At 37.8% G+C, this 20309-nt stretch overlaps 1 protein-coding gene across 1 annotated transcript; it reads left to right on the forward strand.

Moving 5' to 3' along the window:
- Nucleotides 1-14003: 14003 nt before the first annotated feature.
- foxe1 (forkhead box E1) lies at nt 14004-15518 on the forward strand. Its single transcript, XM_028016334.1, has 2 exons — nt 14004-14163; nt 14253-15518. Exon 2 carries the CDS (start codon nt 14290-14292, stop codon nt 15397-15399), a length of 1110 nt encoding a protein of 369 aa, XP_027872135.1. The 5' UTR covers nt 14004-14163; nt 14253-14289; the 3' UTR covers nt 15400-15518.
- Nucleotides 15519-20309: the final 4791 nt, after the last annotated feature.

Below are 20309 nucleotides of genomic sequence, written 5' to 3' on the forward strand. Positions count from 1 at the left end.
AAACTTTCTTTATGCTAAGATGAAACAAATAAAGGCATATAAGACAAGAACATTATAAAGGCGCATGAAACAACAAATATTTGATAATAATATATACAATTTACCTAACAGTAACTAGCTGGGCTTTGCTGGGGTTGCTAGGTAACGGCACAGTACCTGCTGATTTGTGACGTTACATTCTGGAGGTTTTTGAAACAAGGCATTTTTGTTTCAAAACACCAAAAAGATTAACTTATTGCCAAAAAACGGCTGAGCAGGTTTTGTTAAGCACTTGGGTTGTTTTTGGAAGCAGTAAAATCCCAAATGGAAGTATAAAAAACATATCTGAAACATTATGCATAAGGGTCAAACTACAGTATATTAATTAACTAGGTTGTTGGTGTCATTCAAATGCAACAGACATTATTAACATTTGGGTCATTTTTGCAGGGTTAAACTAGAGATGCATTCACCTTAATCTTCATTTCTTTCTCCTTTTCTCTCCCTCTACTTCAGACTGCTGCCTCTAGTTTGAGAACAGAGCAGCAAACAGTAGCCAGCTTCGTAGCCAGACAGGCAGCAGCATATGAAATATGATATTCTTTGCATTTTTTAAACATATATTTAAAAAACTTAATTCTGAAGGAGTGGCAGCTTTTATTTTGCATGGAAGGCAACACTATCAATTACATGTAGAGGAAGCCCTGGGTCATTCTTAACGTTGGTATCGGGACTCAACTATGGGAGTTAGAAGTGTGCGTTCTTCATGAAATACATTTAAAAGCAAAAAGGAGTTGCAGTAATTGCTAAATACATCAATAGGTCGATGTAGTAAGCACAAACTGTTTAAGTAGCCCAACAAAACGTCTAAAAGCTATGTTAGCTTGTACAAACTGGCATAGCAGGATCTGATTTGGTGCTTGCAGTCCTTTTTCTTTTCAACCAATCTACTTGCTGTTTCCAAACACTAAATGCTGAAAAGTCATTCATCTCTTCATGTAGAAAACATGATATAATGCCAATCCTCAGAGCCAGGGTCTTTTTTTCACGAGTGCTTCATCTGCCAGGCCTAAAAGGACTTGTCAGGTGTTTGACAGCTGAGAAAACACGGCGCTGTGCTCAAGGATATCACTGGAAGCCTGATGAATACCTGCGTCTTCCTGCTTAGGAATCAGAGGATTTAGGTGGCGGTGAAAGCTTGTCAGCAGCAGCACACAAAGGCCTCGCTTTGCACCACTGAACACTCAAAGTTAAGATATGAGACGAGAAGAATGACCTGCCCATTAATGTAGGTGGCAGGGTGCGTCGCTCAGATATGACTGGCATGAGATGTCAGCTGATAAATCAGGTTAAACTCATCTAACCCTTCAAGCACAGGTTAGCAATTCTATCGCTTCTTGTTGGTGAGACTAAAAGAGAATGTTCATCTAAACAGTAAAAACTAAAAAAAAATAGAAATAGCAAGCTTAATTCCTCCAGTATGGAAAATCTAAACAAAAAGCAAGATTTTTGTTTTTGGGATCACAGGTGAAACATTAAAACTCATTAACTGGATCATGTCTTTTAGAATTTCTTTCAGGACAATTGGGGAAAGATCCATAATTAATCATAAAGACACAACATAAACTCTCTAACTTCATGTCATAATGGTATTATAGTAGGGAGTTTTATCCAAAGAGCAGATGTTCAACCCCAGCAGCAACAAAGAATCTAACAGGCAAAACTAAGAACAGTATTTTGTTCTTCACTGTGTCTAAAAACAGCATAAAACAACATATGAAAATACGCCATTACTAAGCTATTTTTAAGAGTTTTAAAAGATCTAAATCCGTTGCCAATGTTCTCTAGATGCTATCACTGTATGCTGGTGTAGCATGTCTCAGATCTGATAACTAAATAATTTACAAGTAATGTTTTCCCTATCATAAAATGAGATAAGCACTTTCAAACAGGATCAAATTCAATTTTAGTGCTCCAAAATGTGTCATAGAGGTTTTAAAAATATATATTTTGTATGCATTATTCCAATATTATAAAATGCTTTACCCACTGCTCTGACTTTTCTATTTTCCAAAATGTGCAACAAAATTCAAACTTTACATTTCTAGAGCCAAGATTTAAAGATTTATTTAAGTTAAGCAATAACCAACATAATGAAAAATAAACAAGGATCAAGTTTAAACATAAACATCATATATTCATGTGTTGATGTTGTGGGTAAAATTGTTAATTTACATGAAACGCTGAAAATTATTCAAACAATTTAAGGTGTTTGCAAAGATCAATAGTGCTAAAAGTTCCCACTAATGGGAATAAGCTGTAGCATTAGATTGATGAGGCTGCACTTTCTAACCATCGAGGTAATCTTTCACTGAATCCTTGTGTACATTTACACCCACGTGTATGTACACTGAGCCTTTGTGGAGCAAATTAGATGGGCAGCTTGTAAAACGTGTTAGGTGATGCATGTGTCTACATTATTCACAGCAAGTGAGCCAATTAGGACTTAAATAGAGACGAAATGGGCTAAACACTGTATGCTAAAAGACTGGGTTTAAGACAGAAACTAAATGTACCGAATTTTAAAGGTGCTAAGCCTAAAAGGCAGATTTTTTTCACAAAGGAGTAGATTAAGTTTTTCATTTTTATGCTAAGCTAAGATAACTGTTGGTGGGAAATTCACACTTGCCAAAAAACGAGAGTAGTAGCTTACGTCAGTGAAACTTTAATAAGCTGGAATCATAAGAGTAATTTTTCTTCCAACATTTAATGTCAGAACTCTTAATATATATTTTTTTATTTTACCAGCAACCTTCCCTACAGTTAGCCACCATACTGGATAATAAACTCAGGGCTAATTGATGCTCTGATTTTCCAGCTAGCCTTTGGCATTTAGGGAGCATTCTTGTATTTCTGACAATGAACTAGGAAAATCTTATCTTCAAACACAAAGAGAACCAACAGTAAAAATTCAATGTGTGTGCTAAGCAAAGCTAAATGTTGCTAGCATTGATTACCAAGGCTTCTTCCAACATGGATAGCAATTTTTTAGTCTTTTTGTTAACCAAAGCTAACTGCTGGTAGCGGTCTCATATTTATACTACTTACTAGCTCAAAAAAGGGAGACTTTTTTCACAATAATTCCAGTTTAATCTCTTAATCAAACTATTAAATATTTGAGCATATTAAGTCCTTGGTGCTAATCCTTCTTCCCACAAGAACAGCGAGTTTTTAATCTTTATGCTAACCTAAGCTAACTGCTGGTAGTGATGTCATATTTAACAAACTACTTTCTTGATTTAAAATGGAGACTATTCTTACAATAATAATTTTAAATTAATAATGAAGCTATTGAATGTGAAATCCTAAGTGTTAATCTTTCTTGTCACACGGATAGCAAGTTTTTAGTCTTTTCGCTAGCCTAAGCTAATTGGTAGCAGCTGTTTAATACCAAGCACACATGAAAATTCAACGTTGATCAGAAAAAAAAACTTTGCTAACTTCTTTCCACTTGCCAAATACTAAACTTTGTTCATAAATATTACTTTTTCTCCAGAGATCAGAAGAAAGTAAAGCCTTTTTTTTTTTTCAAATTACATAGCTTTGCCAAATGAGTTGCGTGCCATTGCGCGCCCACACACAGAATGAGCTGTATCACCACTCAAAGAGACAAGACAGTTCAAGCTTCATGGGAAACACTTTTTTCAAAGCCACAAGTGTTGAATTTAGAAACAACACAAGCTCCTCTGCCTCCCTCTTTAACTCCTCTCTCTGCCTCATAGTCAGACAGCAGACACCAGAAGACAGAAATGAATCCGCGGTAATGAAGTAGAACAAAATAAGGATGGTGCTAGACTTCTACAACCAGTCTAACATGCAAACCTATTGTGCAAGTGAGGTTCTTTTCAGGTGCAGGCATGGGTAAAAAAGCTCAGTTGTGGCCGCCTGGTTTCTGTGCAGGCTGAGACATCTATGAGGTGTTGACATAGATCCTAACAGAGCGCCAACTGACACAGATGCTCTGACATATGCAACGATGCATGACTTCAATTGTGAGCTGTGTTACAGTATAGAAGAGAGATACAGTCGCTATCAGGCGATGGGTGAGTCAGACCGGCTGACTCATAAACAGCAAACCAAATCCACAACTGAATCCAACAGTGATAACGATAAGAAAACTTTGATGATTTTAAGAAAAAATCAACAGCTGAAACCTAAAAATAAAGAGTAAATGAAGTGAAGGGTAATTATCTTGTTTGAGGTCTTTCTGCTTCGCGTCGACTCCCTAAGATTAGCCTGCTCCTCTTCCAGCTTTGACAAATATTTTTGCTTTCCCTACAGCTGACTGGATGGTCATTGGTTTCTTGTGGAGGTAGTACACTTTTAAAGAGGTTTTTTTTTTGTATACTATGTAAACAACAATTGTCCATTTTGCTAGTTTGAGTCCTCCAATGCAGCATGTTGGAGTTTTTACCATTGAGATTAGGAATGTTGAGATTAAGAAAGATTTGTTGTATAAATTCCTGCTGATTTTTGTTGTGACTTTGTCTGTAAAAAGCGCTTTATAAAATATCTAGGCTAAGATTGTAGAAAAAATGCGTACATTTCTAAGGCATGTTAAAGTAATTTGACAAAAACCAAGGAAACCTGCTGTTTTAAGTTTTTTTTATTATTATAAAATATTATAATCCTTTATTTTTAAACCGTAATAAATGGAACATTGACCAACATATTTGATGTGTATTGATGATTTTGACAATGATACTTGACAAAATTTAATGTCTGTTATTGGTTTAGAATAGAATAGAATTACTTTATTCATCCCAGCAGGGAAATTATTTCGCAGTTACAGCAGCATAGAGACAAGACACACAACAACCACCACCGAGTAGCAATTGTAGACAACATAAAAATAAAAATAAAATATAACATGCTGTCAATATAAAAAGCAGCTTAGAGCAGTCCTTGCAAAGATTCAAAAATGCAGAAACAGTATGTATATGTAAATATGTGTACAGCAAGTGTGCCACAGTGCAGTTGTGCAAAATTGGACTGATTAGTGCAGAACAATGATTTAGCTTTTATTGTACAGTGAGATGGCATGTGGCAGGAAGGATTTCCTGTATCTGTCAGAAATTTTACTGCCTTCCAGTTACCTTGGAAGTGAGTTAACATGGCGACATTATTTACAGTACATCTTATGTGCATTTTATACTTTAATTTCACCATTCATCTCTTTGTATTGCTGATTCATAAACTCTGACCTTCACTGAGACAAGGAAACCTCAACTTTCCAAAAAGTTAGCTTGTGCAACCATTTCCTTCTGTTCTTGTTTTCAGACAAAAATAACTTCCTTTACACTTCAACAAATATGCTGAAATGTCCGGCAAAGTGCACGTAATAAAGTACAGCTATTCTGATTGGACAACAAGCATGTACTCGTCATTCATGCATTCAGCTTCACTGCCATGCTTAAAAACAAAAAGACTTGCAATGCATCTTGGGAGGTCAGTGAAGGGATCTTCCCGTATTGACAAATAAGACTTAACTTCCTGTTAAATTATTTTTGCCTTTGGCAGGCTACAATAAAATGAATGTCTTCATGAAATTAATAGAAATTTAGTTTTTGACAAATCTGTCTTGGTTTATTTTTGTTTCGTTTTTTAGAAACAAACAAAAATGTGCACGGGCTGTCAGTTGTGTTGTAGGCTGTGCACATAAACATTGGCCTTGATTTAGAAAACTATCTGCTTGGGCTACTGGGTAACACAATGCTGCCCAGAAACTGTTAACAAAGCAACACGAAAAAGTTAAATAAAACAGTTTTTTTCAAGCTGTTTTCATGCTTCCAGTAGAAGACATTTTTAAAATAAACCTATCAACATTAGTTTGTGATTTATATGTGGTCAAAACTATTGATGTCATTGACTAATGCAGTCAGATGTTGCAGAGGGTTACTTTAATAGTGGTGTGCTGCTGGGCCTGTTAGGCTTAGTCACAAATGTTACTGTAAATCCATTAAACTGAGGGAATTGACTACAAATCCTTAGAATTAGAAAGGCATTTTCTTCCTATTATTTAGTTTTCTTTTACCTCAAAGGCTTCGAAGAAACACCCACCATCAATCTCAGTTGTCTTGTCATTAATTAGTTGCTTTTTTCTCGTTGAATAATAATTTTACTTCAAACCCCAACTTTAAAGAGTAAAATAACAATGTAAAAAGTAACAAGATGTAGGTTTTTAACCAAGAGTAAGTATTTCCATTAAGGTATTTTTGGCTTTTACTCCAACGATATCTAATGGGACCAATGACACCAGTCAAATCTTTTCATTCCAACTTCCTTTTTAAAGCAAATGGTCTTTTTCCCACATGTTTCCTGTGCTGAATGCGTTTATTCTTCCATAGATTCATGCTTTTCAGATTCTCACGCGAGCTGGCAGCGATTTAACGGCAGGCTCCCGGGGAAGTGAACTGCTTCAGTTATGTAAACTGGCCCGGGTTTGGAGCAACTCAACCGTCAGGACTTTGCATCCCCACCAAGCCCCTGCAGCTGGTAATGCAAACAAGATGCCTTCACTTTTTCCAACAGTGGATTCACTATGTCTATCACACACACACACTCACACGCCCACAAGTTTGTATGTCTATCCAACTGAGGACTTTGTATTGACTTAAATTAATTTTATTAACTGCATATATGCTTAACCTTCACCAGAACTTAATTCACGTCTAACCTAGAACCATACAAAAGGACGTCCACCATATTAGAACTGGGCTTTGGGCTTACAAGGTGCAAAGTTTGTATTTTTACCAATATTGTGACTTTTAATGTACTTCAGTTCAATTTAAAATCTACATTTATACCTAAACTGAATGATTACCAGTATATCTCTAACCCTAACCAAATATTAATTGATATTATTCATCGCTTTGGTCCCCATAAAGCAGGTGTCAGAAGGTTATTAAATGTACCAGAAAAAGTGCTGAAAACACTTAAATTGTTTTCATGCCTGACAGTCTGGTAGGCTCTGTTCGATCGTTGTAACATTTTGAGGTTTTCTTTCACATTGCACAGAGTCAAACAAACCAAACCCTTTGAGAAACCTATTTCCCTCCTCGCCTGTGGGGGCACTGCACTAAGAACCCCTGAAGGAAACGACACAAAAACCGCAGAAGACACTGAATGCATCTTCTGTCTTCACACACTGTAAACCAAAATGGAGGAGAGACCTGAGATTTTTAGCAGTTGTAGGATTTATTTTATCGTTGGTAAAAGACCACCAGCCATTTCTTCCTCTAGGAGAAATGGGATATATAGTCCACTATTGGAACGGTCTTCGATCCGCTTGGCGTTCACATGCAGTCGAGCCGCATCAGAGTTCACTTCAGCCCAGCCAAGGCCTTGGTTTATAGGAGGACCAGAGTTCGGTTTTTTTAGTCTGCATTAGTTTTATTACGTATTGACATCTGCCCAAACAAACTGGATTTTCTAGACAAATGGCCTGGAGTTCGACTAATGCGGAACAAACCGAAATAAAATTTTACATCAGACTTTCTGAGGTTTTATATCAATTTGTTTAACAGACATTTGAATAAGTTAAATAATCTTAGTTTTCTAAAACAGTATATTTCTGAAATATTTATTTTATTATTATTCAATGTCTGATGATAAAACACCAATAACACTGAATCAAAACCAGGAAAAAAAATTAACAAATAAAGTTTGAATTCCTACTCTATCCACCACATTTACTGGTTCAGTTGTGTTTTATGTGTTTGCCTGTCAGCTTTCGGCTTACAACCACCTGTAGAGCTGCAGTGCCTGAATGGTTAAATTTAAGTGTTCAAATTCAAATGTCTCATTTGTTTGTCTTTGTTTTGAGAGAGCTGTTTCTCGCCAGCCACCCTACAGGTGGAACACAAAGTGGAGGGCCCTTCATTTGCCTCCGCTGCGACCTCTTTCAGCCTCCAGCCGTCATTTGCTTCGTTGCACGGCTTTGTGGCTGCAAGGTGGAGAACTCTCACAGCTGCAGTAGCGCATGGTTGCAGGGTTCTCCATTCTGCAGACCCCCGGAATATATTCAGCGAGTCTATCGATGAGATTGATATATTCGGATTTGATGTTTCGAATGAAGAACACAAAACTTGATGCATATCTGCACATTAAAAGCATTCTTGACAACAAATGTTGAAAGTAGTCAGCCTCCAGCAGCACACGGTGTATCTCTAAGCCGCACGGAGATAAAACAGCACATGAACAAACACCAACTGTAACGCGGCCAAGTCAGGATCGCAGCTTTAATCCGGCGCTCCAGTAACAACAGGCACCTGAGAAATTACTCACCACTGATTGTTCATTACCGCCGAGCATAAGAAGCAGTATTAGCTGAAGGGTGAGGTCTGCTGCAAACTGAAATACCTGTCCATCACGCCTGTCAAAGGCAGGGCTGAAGCACTCAATCTTGGGATTGTAAATTTTTATTAACCCCCTGTGCATCATCAGCATTTTTAGCACTCATCAGCTTCTTTGTTCTCAAAATCTTTGACAATGAATAATAACTTTACATATAAGACATGGTAATTAAAGTTATTGTCTATGAAAGAGTAGCCAAATGAACCATAAAGATGCAAGTCATCTCAAGTTTATTCCTGAGGAAGGGAATAAAATGATGAAAAAAAGAAAATTGGTGATTCCGAGTTAAGAAAGTTTACAAGGAACTTTAACATATAAAATGCAGAAATAATAAAATGTATTTATTTTAATCTCTTAATCTGAGATATTTTCCTCCAACTTCTTTCTTCAGATTTTATGCTTGTGGAAAATGCTTCTGCAATAAAAATGTATTTTAAGGCTTTTATACATTTTGGCATTATCAGCAATAAATATGACACGTGAGAGTCAACAAAGTTTTATTGTATTTTGGAAATTTGTTTTCACTTTTTCTGTTAAATCTTTGTGCACCTGACTGACATTTTCCAAAATCAGCAAAGTATTAAGTTTGGTCTATTTATGAGTAAAAAGTGACTGTTCACTTACTGATGATGTAGAATAGGTTCAGTCTTGATAGCAATTTGCTGTTTGGGTTTATGGACAGAGTGTGAACATGTTGACAGCGTAGCTTAAAATTGTTTTAAAGTGTCATCACAGAAGTCACATTTTATGGGCAACATTATAAAACAAGCATTTTGGCAATGAATAATAATTTTGTAGCCAAAACGATTCAGGCCTGACAATTAATTGACTAATCAGACCAAAAAAACTTAGCACTGAAGATTTTTTATTTAACCACATAAGCTTATTTTATACAATATTGAAAATATCCAAAAATGCAAATGAACATATAATTTAATGGGGTTTTTTTTAAGAAAAACATTTTATTGCCTAAGATGCAATGACAGCTTATCTTTAGTGAACGCTTGATCATTTTTAGCAGCTAAAAACAATCCTTGTAACATCAACGTGAGAAACGCTCAGCTCTTTCTGCTCGACTTAGCATCAATTCACTGTAAGGCTAATCTGGTGGTTACTTTTTGGATTAACCAATTAATAATTGGACAGCAAATGTTGCTAAATATGAGGAGTTTCCTTTGGTTTTTTACAGAATTTGAACCAGGTGAAGATAAACTGACACTTGAGAAGTTTTGGGTAGAAAATATTTACAAAGAAGGTTTTTTTTATATCTTAAATTGATATTTTTCATACAGATTTGGTTTAATTACTGCTGGTAGTGTGTTGTTCCTTCACTAAATTGTCTTTATTGAGTCTGTGTCCAGGCTGCACAGTGGCGCAGTTGGTAGCACTGTTGCCTTGCAGCAAGAAGGTCCTGGGTTCGATTCCCGGCCGGGGTCTTTCTGCATGGAGTTTGCATGTTCTCCCTGTGCATGCGTGGGTTCTCTCCGGGTACTCCGGCTTCCTCCCACAGTCCAAAAACATGACTGTCAGGTCAATTGGTTTCTCTAAATTCTCCCTAGGTGTGAGTGTGTGTGTGAATGGTTGTTTGTCCTGTATGTCTCTGTGTTGCCCTGCGACAGACTGGCGACCTGTCCGGGGTGTACCCCGCCTCTCGCCTGGAACGTAGCTGGAGATGGGCACCAGCAACCCTCCCGACCCCATTAGGGACAAAGGGTGAACAGAAAATGGATGGATGGATGGATGGAGTCTGTGTCCTCCAGTTATGAATTAGTTGACTATTATTTCCATAACTGATTAATCATAATTAATCATTTCAGCCCAATAATGATTAACATCTAAACATGGCAGATATAATATATTTAGCCTGACTGGAACATTTTGGAGCGGCCTGAGCTAAAGATTAGGGTGATGACAAGTAGACCTTCCACTTGGAAAGCAAACTTGGAACTTATCACCAAAGATAAATAATCACATGTAAAACATTGCTCAGAAATTGCGAGACGTTCCTGCTTGCTGTGTTGCCATTTATTAAGTGTTTTTCAATGATAAAGAATTTGTTCAATGTGTCATTTTTTGATAAAAAGTAAATAAAACAGGGTGAATTTTGTACTTTTTGTATAAACTGTTCCTTCATTTCCTCTTTAAATGAATAAGTTTAGTATATGAGTATATGTATAAGTATATGAATAAGTTTGATCCAAACTGAATTTTCATTTAGTATGAGATTCTAGGTGAAAGTAATAAAATAATGAATGTAAAACCCCTTAGATCTGACCTTTAACACTCATGTAACTTAATTTCCCTGAGGTCTTTGAAAATGCCCTTAAATTAGTCACAACATTTTACTTCACTTCAACATATGAATGTTTTATGGCCCTGAAGTGCTCAGAAAATTCCTCCTACACTCCCTTTTCAGTCATTATGTTTCAGAGCTCAGCATTAAAGGTTGTAAAACCATTTTCTTAACCTCCTGAAAGACTGATAAACTTTAGAATAAGGTTAGATCCTTAATTAGCAAAGATATCAGAATTAGGAACAATTTTTAGAATGTTTTTCTTCTGTTTGCTTTGTGTTGACATTAGTTTGATAAATAATAGGGCCGAGACTTTAACTTGTTGATTTTGCTTCATTAATTACAAGAAACTTTGACATTAAACTGAGATATAAAACGAGAAACTTTCATGTGTTAAAATGTTTCAATTAATCACTTGATTTATGTTTTGAACATACTAAAGTTCCAAGCAGAACCTTTATTTTTGCGTTTCTGGTACGCCAGTAAATCTGATGCACAAGCAACATCTGCAAACAGCAGCGATGGACGACACTGAGGGTTAATGTCTGCTGCTAAAAACGATATGATTCAACGCTGGAAAAGACTGTTGTTGTGGTGAAGTTCAGCTAAAAGGAGTTAGCCTATCAGTGATGAAATCTGAGATTAAAATAGCATCTCAATGCTAAGCATGTAGCAACAGACGTCCCCAATGCTAAAGTTAGCAGTCCAGCACTTTGATCCAGTCTGAGGCTTGAGTAACCTAAATAACAGATTAAAAACAATAAATCTGTTTATTTTTGTCTTTGCATGTTTATTTATTCAATAATTTAGCTAGTAGATGATTTTGAATTAAAAATGTTGCTTAGTTTGATTAAAAGGCAATTAATACCTGCAATTAATTCGATTAAAAAATATTTTATCGAGTCTTACCACTAATAAATAATAAATGTAATTATTTATTACACAACCAATTCCTGGTGGGGTTTCTTTTTCATAAAATCTCACATAAACCTTAATCTCAGAAATTTGCAGAATTCTTCAAAATTACATCAAAAATCATCCAATGAGATGTGCAAATACTTGCTTTAAGATTCTTTATAACAATATTGTTTAGAACAAACTAATCAAATGCTACGGCAACATTCTCTGAGCTAAAACTAATTATGATAAGGATTAAGTTGAAGATTAAGATAAACATCAATAAGTCCTGTATGATTTTTATTTATAAATAGATTAAACTGGGATTATTTAAATTAAATAATGCATTTTGACTTCCTTTGACCTAAAAGAGGACAAAGAGTACATTTAAACTGGCTTGTAAATCCTCGTGTTAACCCTAAGAAGCTCCGTTTTTCACCACGTACCACACCTTAGCCTCCATTTAGCTCCAGTCGAGGATCGCCACATCCGCAGCTCTTCCCGCAGGACTAAACCTTTCATCGGCCTGCTTGTCTAAGCAAACCTTAGCTTTTCCCGTCCGCGACGCTCCGGCTCTGACACAAGCCTGCAGCTTAACCCGGCCTGGTGCTGAACAGCAGGACTTTGCTGCTGTGTTTGGTTTAGAGATTAAGCCAGTGAACCTAAGGACTTCATATCAACACTGTCAGTTTACAGGTTTAAACCTACAAAATTCAGGACAAAATAATTTATCACTCTGATGTTTGAATGCATTAAAAATGATGTGATCCAGCTCCACAGGGTGATTTCCATGCAAAGTGTTGCTTTTTTTCCCCTCGTTCTTTCAAGTTGCGTCCAGGCTTTATGATGATGGTCTATATTTTGCATGCTGAAATCACTGGAGGGCCTTTGTCTGCAGAGCATTTACATCTCTTAACACAGCTGGCTTGTCCAACCACTGGCACAAAACAAACAAGGAAGCACGATAGAAAAACAACTCATTGGTTAAGTTACCACTAAAGAGGTGTTTTAGAGTTAAACGTCCAAACAACGTGGAGCATTTTAGAGATTTCTAAATAAACTGAGGTTGGCTTTGAAGCGAACATTTGAATATAAAGAGGAAACTATATTTGCTTTAGACAGTTTGGGGTAATTTAACTTAAAAGCTGACAGAATAACTGGTGATTTGCAGGTAAACGTGTATAAAAAAGGCTGCTAAAAGCTGGAAATTTATAAACTGTTACAGAATTTGTGACGCAATCAGAAAAAACACAGCTGTGTGCAAATTCTGCAAACTAAAAAATAATAACAAAAAAAAATTTCTAAAACTAACTTTTCACAAAAAAATTTCTCAACCAAACTTCCATAACCTTTAAATAAATTCAGGAGCAACATCTGGTTATAACGATAAACTTTCACCTTATAATGGGATATAGAACATGTCATAATGAGATGTACATCTTATTAAAACCAAAATATCTTCTCATTTTAAAAAGAAAGACTGTAAGAGTAAATCAGAAACAGTTCTTCAGATTTTTAAGTGTCATCTGGAAGAAAATTTTATATAAAAATGTGGTTCGTTAAAACAAGAAACTGTTGAGAAACTTTCTTGTTAAAACAAGACATAAAACTTTTATCAATTAATCCAGAAATTTCTTGTTTTATTGAGTTTTAAATCACGTTATAACATGAAAGTTTTTAGTTTTAAATCTTAATGTGAAAGTTTCTCGTTTTATCCTGTTATAACGTGAAGGCTTCGTGTTTTAATGAGCTAAGACTCTTCATAAAACAAGAAAGTTTCTCATATTAATGGATTTAGCATCTTGTTATAACGAGAAAGTTGCTCGTTTTAAATCTCGTTATAACTTCAAAACTATAACGACTCATCTTACCTGATGTTTGTCCCTCTGTGCACACTGGAAACCTTCCATGCCCTCATAGTGGTGGCAGCATCATGCTGGACAATCCTGTTAGGAAAACCTGTTAAAAGCAACAGAACAACCACTTTAAACACACAGACAGAACAAAAATGGAACAGTTTAAATCGAAGTATATTCAGGTTAGAATGGCCTAGTAAAAGTCCAGATCTAAATATGAACAAGAATCAATCCCAAGGCTTTAAAATTACTCATCAAAGTTGCTCTCCATCTGATCTGACTGAGATTGAGCCAATGAAAGGGTGAAACATTTTGTCTCTTTATTTCTAAAGAGACGCACAACAAAGTAACGACTCGAATAAAAAATACACGCCACACTTTTCAGACAGAGCTAGAAGAAAAAGTAAAACCAATTAATAAAAGAAAATACTCAAAAAAAGCATGCAGACTCTTGGCAAACGTGACCAACAGACCCTCATGAACCTGAAGCTCAGGTATGCAGGGAGCATGTGATGTTCCGGGGGGCGTGGCCCTACAGGTAAAATGCTCTCCAGGTAACTAAGTGACTCATTCTTTCTCACACCTTAAAGCAAATGGCACTCTCACAGCTCACCTCTCACTGCAGCTGACAGCGAGCCAGGAAAACAAGTCGCTCTCATCTTTTAACAGACGAAATTTACTCGTCTTCCAGGGGAAGATCTGCTGGATTTGGACTCAGAGACAGTAGGCTTTTTGTTTGTTTTTTTTGAAGATTTTTTGGCAGATGTCTGGTTTCCCCTGCCCCAGAAATAATTTGGTTCCTTGCTCTTAAGGAGGACTTCTTGAGAATCACTTGTTGGGGGTTTTGCAATGATAATGCCGGTGGTGAAAGTGGAGAAAGAGTCTCCGGCGGACTCCGGCTTGCCGTCCTCCAACCCTTCCCCGCAGACAGAGGATCAGCAGCCGCGCGGCAGGAGGAGGAAGAGACCTCTGCAGAGGGGGAAACCGCCGTACAGCTACATCGCTCTCATCTCCATGGCCATCGCCAACTCCCCCGACCGCAAGTTGACGCTGGGGGGGATCTACAAGTTCATCACCGAGCGGTTCCCCTTCTACAGAGACAACTCCAAGAAGTGGCAGAACTCCATCCGCCACAACCTGACGCTGAACGACTGCTTCATCAAGATCCCGCGGGAACCCGGGCGACCCGGGAAGGGCAACTACTGGGCGCTGGACCCCAACGCGGAGGACATGTTTGAGAGTGGCAGCTTTCTGAGGCGCAGGAAGAGGTTCAAGCGCTGCGACCTCAGCACCTACGCCGCGTATGTCCAAGAGACGCCAGTTTTCTCCCCGGTCCAGATCACCAGGTCAGCGGCATACTCCGGTTCCATGTACCCCAACATGGCGGTCAACCCTGCGTACGGCCAGCAGCTGCCCTCCGCCGCCTACTACCCCTCATCATCGCCGCCTGGATTTGCACACGGCCAGACCCGCATGTTTAGCATCAATAACATCATCGGACATCCGGCGTCAGCAGGCATGCTGGCGGGTCAGGGCGCGGAGATGATGCAGCAGCCGGGCCGCAGCTTCAGTCCGGAGGGGCTGCCGAATGGGTCCGCCGCCTGCAGCTTGGGAACGCCAGGGTTCCAGGGTCAGCCATGCGGGGGAGCGGTGCCATCCCGCTCCGCAACACACCCCGGGTTCACCTACTCTGGCCCGAACGGCCACCCGCACCACCACGCCCACCAGGGTTCCTACGGACAGGGTCACAGCCCGGGTTACGCTTCGGCAGGCCGGATCCACGCCGCGGCCCATGGCTCTGCAGAGACAGTGGACCATTACGGCCGGGCGTCTCCAGTGCAGCTCGGCTCTTTCTCCCAGTACAACAGCGTGGCGGCAGGTGCGGTTACCAACAGCGGGAGCTACCTGAGACACCCGTCGTATCCCGGGACCATGGACCGGTTTGTTCCCGCGATCTGAGAAGCTGAACCTCAACGTTGGCTCCAATCAGAAAGTGACATTCAAGAGCACAAACATGACTTGTTTTCTCTAAACTGAGCAGACTGAGATGATAAATGTGATTTTTTTTCTTGCTTTTATTTTAAAAGCCCATCTTCTCATTCTATAGGTTTTCACTCAAATGTTCCTTTTTCTTGTCACAATGTGAACGGATAAAACCCGGACAAGCCTGCCGAGCTTCAAAAACAGAATTTGTTAAGTTCATATAAATTATTGTGCTTCATGGTTACTGGCTTTACACTAACAGGTTTGTTTGCAGAGGATAAATTGCAGAAAGAAAGTGTGCATGTCATTGTTTTTTGTTTTTTTTTTAAACAAAAATGTATATTTTGTTTGCTTTTTTGTAAATAAACTGATAGAGCACTTTTTCTTCATGAATAAAAAACATTTGATTACTGGTAAACCATTGCACTTAAATCGTTCTCAAACAAAACAATTATTCAGTTTTTATTATGTAAAGGGTGGAAAATACTTCTTATAGCAAATACTTATAAAGTAGTAAATTACAATAATTTATCCATATCCCAACTACCAAATTAAATAGAGAGAAGCATTATTTTTTTGTGTTGCCTCCTTCAGTGTCTCAGCTCAGCTGGTTTGAAGTGTCGTCTGGAGCCGCAGCTTTACCACTCACTGTGACCGGACTCCACTTTATCATGACCAGACATCAGCTTAGCACTTCACTTCACTAATCAAGAAAATGAATTGACTTAGTAACTTGATATTTCATCCTGCAAAACCAACACAGAGCTCAGAAAACTCTTCCAGAGTCTGAGGATTTGACAAGACGAGACTCGCAGGGAAACGCTTCATTATCGTCCATTAAACCAGCTTTGTTGCCTAAATGCTTTGTTTATTTACCTCTAAATGTGAGATTTTATGATTTTTGGATATGATAAGATATATCTTATCTTATTAAGATAATATATATGTTTCTATATTCTTTTTATGGGTTTTTCTGTTACAATTATTAGTTGGAAAGGAGGAACACGACAAGCTGCAATAATTTCACTCATTAAATGTAACTAAACCTGAAATTACCCAGTTGCACAACTAGAAAACCAATAAAACCTGTAACTGTACATAGTAGACACCGTGTAACAATATTGGGAGAAGGCTTGAGCAGAGCAATCATCCAACCTGAGCAAATATTTACCTACTGATTAACTACACCTTTACAAACTTCCACAGAAATCTACATGCAGGGGAGAAAAAACAAAAAAACCTGACAGACGAATGAGTTAAACAACCATGCAAAGTTTAAAAAAATGAAGTTACTTCATGTTTTAGACACTTAAAGAGCATTTTTATTCATGCTCTCTGGCAAAACATGTTGACATATTTAATTCCTAGATTTTGTCACATTACAAACAAACTTAAAAGGGATTTTCTGACATCTATGCAAATGTAGGTAAATTAATGCAGTTTGCAAAAAAACAACAAAAAGCACAAATAAAATCTGTAAATGTGGAATGCACTTTCCTTTTACCCCATTTACTCTGACACCCCTAGCTAAAGTGTAGTGCAGCCGATTGCACTTGGACTTGGAATCTATGGCAAAGTTTTCAAACTTCAGACACTTTTTGTTTTAAACTGCATGAGATTGATTGATTTTATTTTATTTGCAAAGAAGAATGGATAAAACATTCAGTTGCAAGACATCCAAAAGCTGGCAGACATTCCCCCAAAAACACTCGCAGCTTTAACTGCACGGAAAGTTGTTGATTCATGCGGGACGGGAATGCAAAAGCACCCAACACGATTCAGGTTTTACTTAGAAAAATGTTAGAAAGCATTTACTCTTTTTCTTTCACTTAAAATTTTGTGCCACCTGTGTTTGGCTATAATATGAAACCCACATGGTTCTGGTTACAACATGATAAAACAAGGAAATGTGTGAATAATTTTGCCGTTATTTATTACTTTAAGAGTAATAGTACATAAAAATCAGAAGTAGAGAGGTGTAGAAAGTAGAAATATGATGAAAATTTAATCTATAAGCATTACATCTCCGCTTTTAATATTCTATGTTTCAAATTGATATTTGGATTTTTTTGTGGGTCTAAACTGAAAAGCTTGGAAGCAACTGTTTAAAAAGGATTTTGGGGGCATTTAGATGATGTTACAAATTAAAAACCTGATTATATTTAATATTTCTGTTTTAGAAAAGTTGAGTGTGACATGCATTGTAAGTTCTTGGTATAATTTTGGCCATATTCAAACCAGTGAATGTGGACAATCATATGTAAATGATTCTTGTTGCAGAAAGCTGTTGTGTAAGAAGAAAAGGAAGGAGAGAAAGTGTTATGATGCAGCTGAAGAAGCATTTTGTCAGTCAGAAAAGCAACTTACCTGGAAAATTAGACTACAAAGTTTCATGCAAATCCACGATGTGAATCATATTAAATGTTAATTATGTTGTTTAATCCATGATGCATCACATGTCTGGAAACCGTCGCTTGGTGTTGACCACAAATTAAATTATTTACGTCTGCAGTGGTGTATTTAACGTGAGCAATATGGCTCTCTGCCCAGGGCGGTGGCTGCCTGGAGGCCACAAAGCTAGATAATAAAAAGCTATCAGCCAGTTGGGCCCAACCAGGGTTTCTGTTGCTTATTTGCATATAAAAACGATGGGAGTGAAAGTTGTTCTTACTCATTTTATGCAACTTTTTTTGAAGTTCAGTCATGCAGGGCTCCCATCCTGAAACTTTTATATCCACAAGTTAATGAGTCGATACCAGGAATCTGCAGAGATATACGTCTAATTTGATTCAGGTCAGTTGGAGCACAACGACGATGCTCAGGGTTGTCTGGAGAGTTTTATTTTTTTCAAATCAGCTTGTAACGTTTTTTGAGGACGTTTTCTTTTCGCACCTTTAGTTCTAAAGGTGCGAATCTGTTGAGTTTTTTTTACTTTTGAGAACATGAAGTCTATTTGTTGGGCGGGAGAACCAAATGTAAACACACGAGGCAGATGTATCGCCTCCCTGCTTCTTATCATCACTGTCTCTACCTTTTCAACCAAAGTTATCTAAGAGGAATATCAAATGATTTTGAAAAGGTGTCTGCTTTACAAAAAAGAAAGGTCACCATTGTTTAATAGTTTGTTTACTCAACTGCACAGGTGTCAAACTCCAGTCGTCAAGGGTTAGAGTGCAACTTCAGAGTCGTTTGGTTTGGTTCACCTGAATCCAAGTCTAGTTTGTCTAAAAAGTTTGGTTCATTTGGGAAGGTATGAATATGCAATCGAACACGAGTCCGTTTACAATCTTCGGTCACGGTTCAGTTTAAATGAACTCTAGTGCGGTTCAAATGCGTAGGTGAACGCCGTGCGAACCGGAGACCGCACCAAAAACAGGAAACAAACTATAGTGCAGGATATTCTGGGTAAATACAACCAAAACAAACACACGCAGTCTGATCTTTATTGTTAATGTGTTTCTTCTTATTGAGCAGTGAAACTAAATAAAAGGTTTGCATGTCTTTTGCTTTAAGTATTTACTTACTGGAGGGCTTTATGTTTGTGCTGCAGAGCCACAGCTAACAGCTAACAGCTAACTCCTCACTTGAGTGGCTCTGCCGAGCCTGTACCCTGTTGCTTCTCCTACACTTTGGACTGAATCTTTGTTCTACTATGGGTAAGGGGGGGACCTAAAAATTCATTCTTTTTTTTCTGAGATAAATGGCAGATTTATTTCGTTCTTTGTTTCTTATGCCTTTTCATATTGATATTATTTAAATGCAAATGTTTCTTCAATGATTTTTTTTTGGTGGGGAGACAATTCTAGACTTTTCCAACATTGCAGGGGTCCGGACTCCCCCAAACCCCCTGGGATTTATGCCTATGCTAAAATCTGATGCTACTGCATTTTTCCTTGCCTGTCATGAAGAAAGAAGTTGTGCTCAGTGAGTTCTTCTGAGGTTTTTGTGTAGTTTCCTTCAGTAGTTCTTGGTGCAGCACTGCCACAAGTGAGGAGGAGTAAAGGTTTTTCCAAGGATTTGGTTCATTTCATACAGTGCAGTGTGAAAGCGAACTGCACCAGCTAATAATGTAACAAATATTGTTAACCTTTGCCCCTAATCAAACTAAATCTACAGAACTATCTAGTGTGGAAACACATACAGATGTTTAGATGTGTCTCAGCTTCAGCACAGCTGAATCAAATAAGTGGGTCGAGTAGGACTAGGAGCTGTGTTGGATTAAGTTTGGACCACATGAATTCCTTAAACTTTAACCCTTTTAGGTCGCCTGACACATTATGCCAGAGTTATGCATGGAACATGCCAGTTTAAGACTGTCACCAAAAATGACTGAAAAATAAATAAATTAACCCCAATGTCAGCACTAACATTAGTGTTAGCTAATAATGTAACCATCGGCATATTTTGGATGAAACACAAACGTCAAAACGGAACTAAAAACCACTTGCTTTGCACAAGATGCTAGTTTAGCTAAAGCTAACAGAAGTCAACTTTAGCAAAAAAAAACTAAAAAAGATAGAAGCTCGATATAACCACATAAAATACATTTTTGTCAACTAACAGACACAAAAGTTCAATGAAAATATGATTCAAAAGCTACTTACCCGGTCGAAGTCATTATTGGTCCCGTTTTCCAGCCTGCGACCTTTCACCTCCAGCCGGTAAATATCCCGCAATGAAACGGTGCATTTAAACTTCCCACTACAACAACGTAGTAACCTGACAAATTCTATATTTGTTCCAGAAACATTTATGTTTGCGGCAAAGAGCTGTATTTTCAAAACCTCGCTGTATAATCGTAATGTAGATTTTACATTTACAGTGTAAAGTGATCAAACCGTCAGGGGCTTTCACAGATTAATGTCCAGATTTTCATCGTTTTTTCA

This window comes from Xiphophorus couchianus, chromosome 5, assembly GCF_001444195.1.
Source record: "Xiphophorus couchianus chromosome 5, X_couchianus-1.0, whole genome shotgun sequence".
NCBI lineage: Eukaryota > Metazoa > Chordata > Actinopteri > Cyprinodontiformes > Poeciliidae > Xiphophorus > Xiphophorus couchianus.

Excerpts from the sequence above, each read along its gene's own strand:
- foxe1 (XM_028016334.1), top strand. The coding sequence starts at position 14,290 with ATGATAATGCCGGTGGTGAAAGTGGAGAAAGAGTCTCCGGCGGACTCC.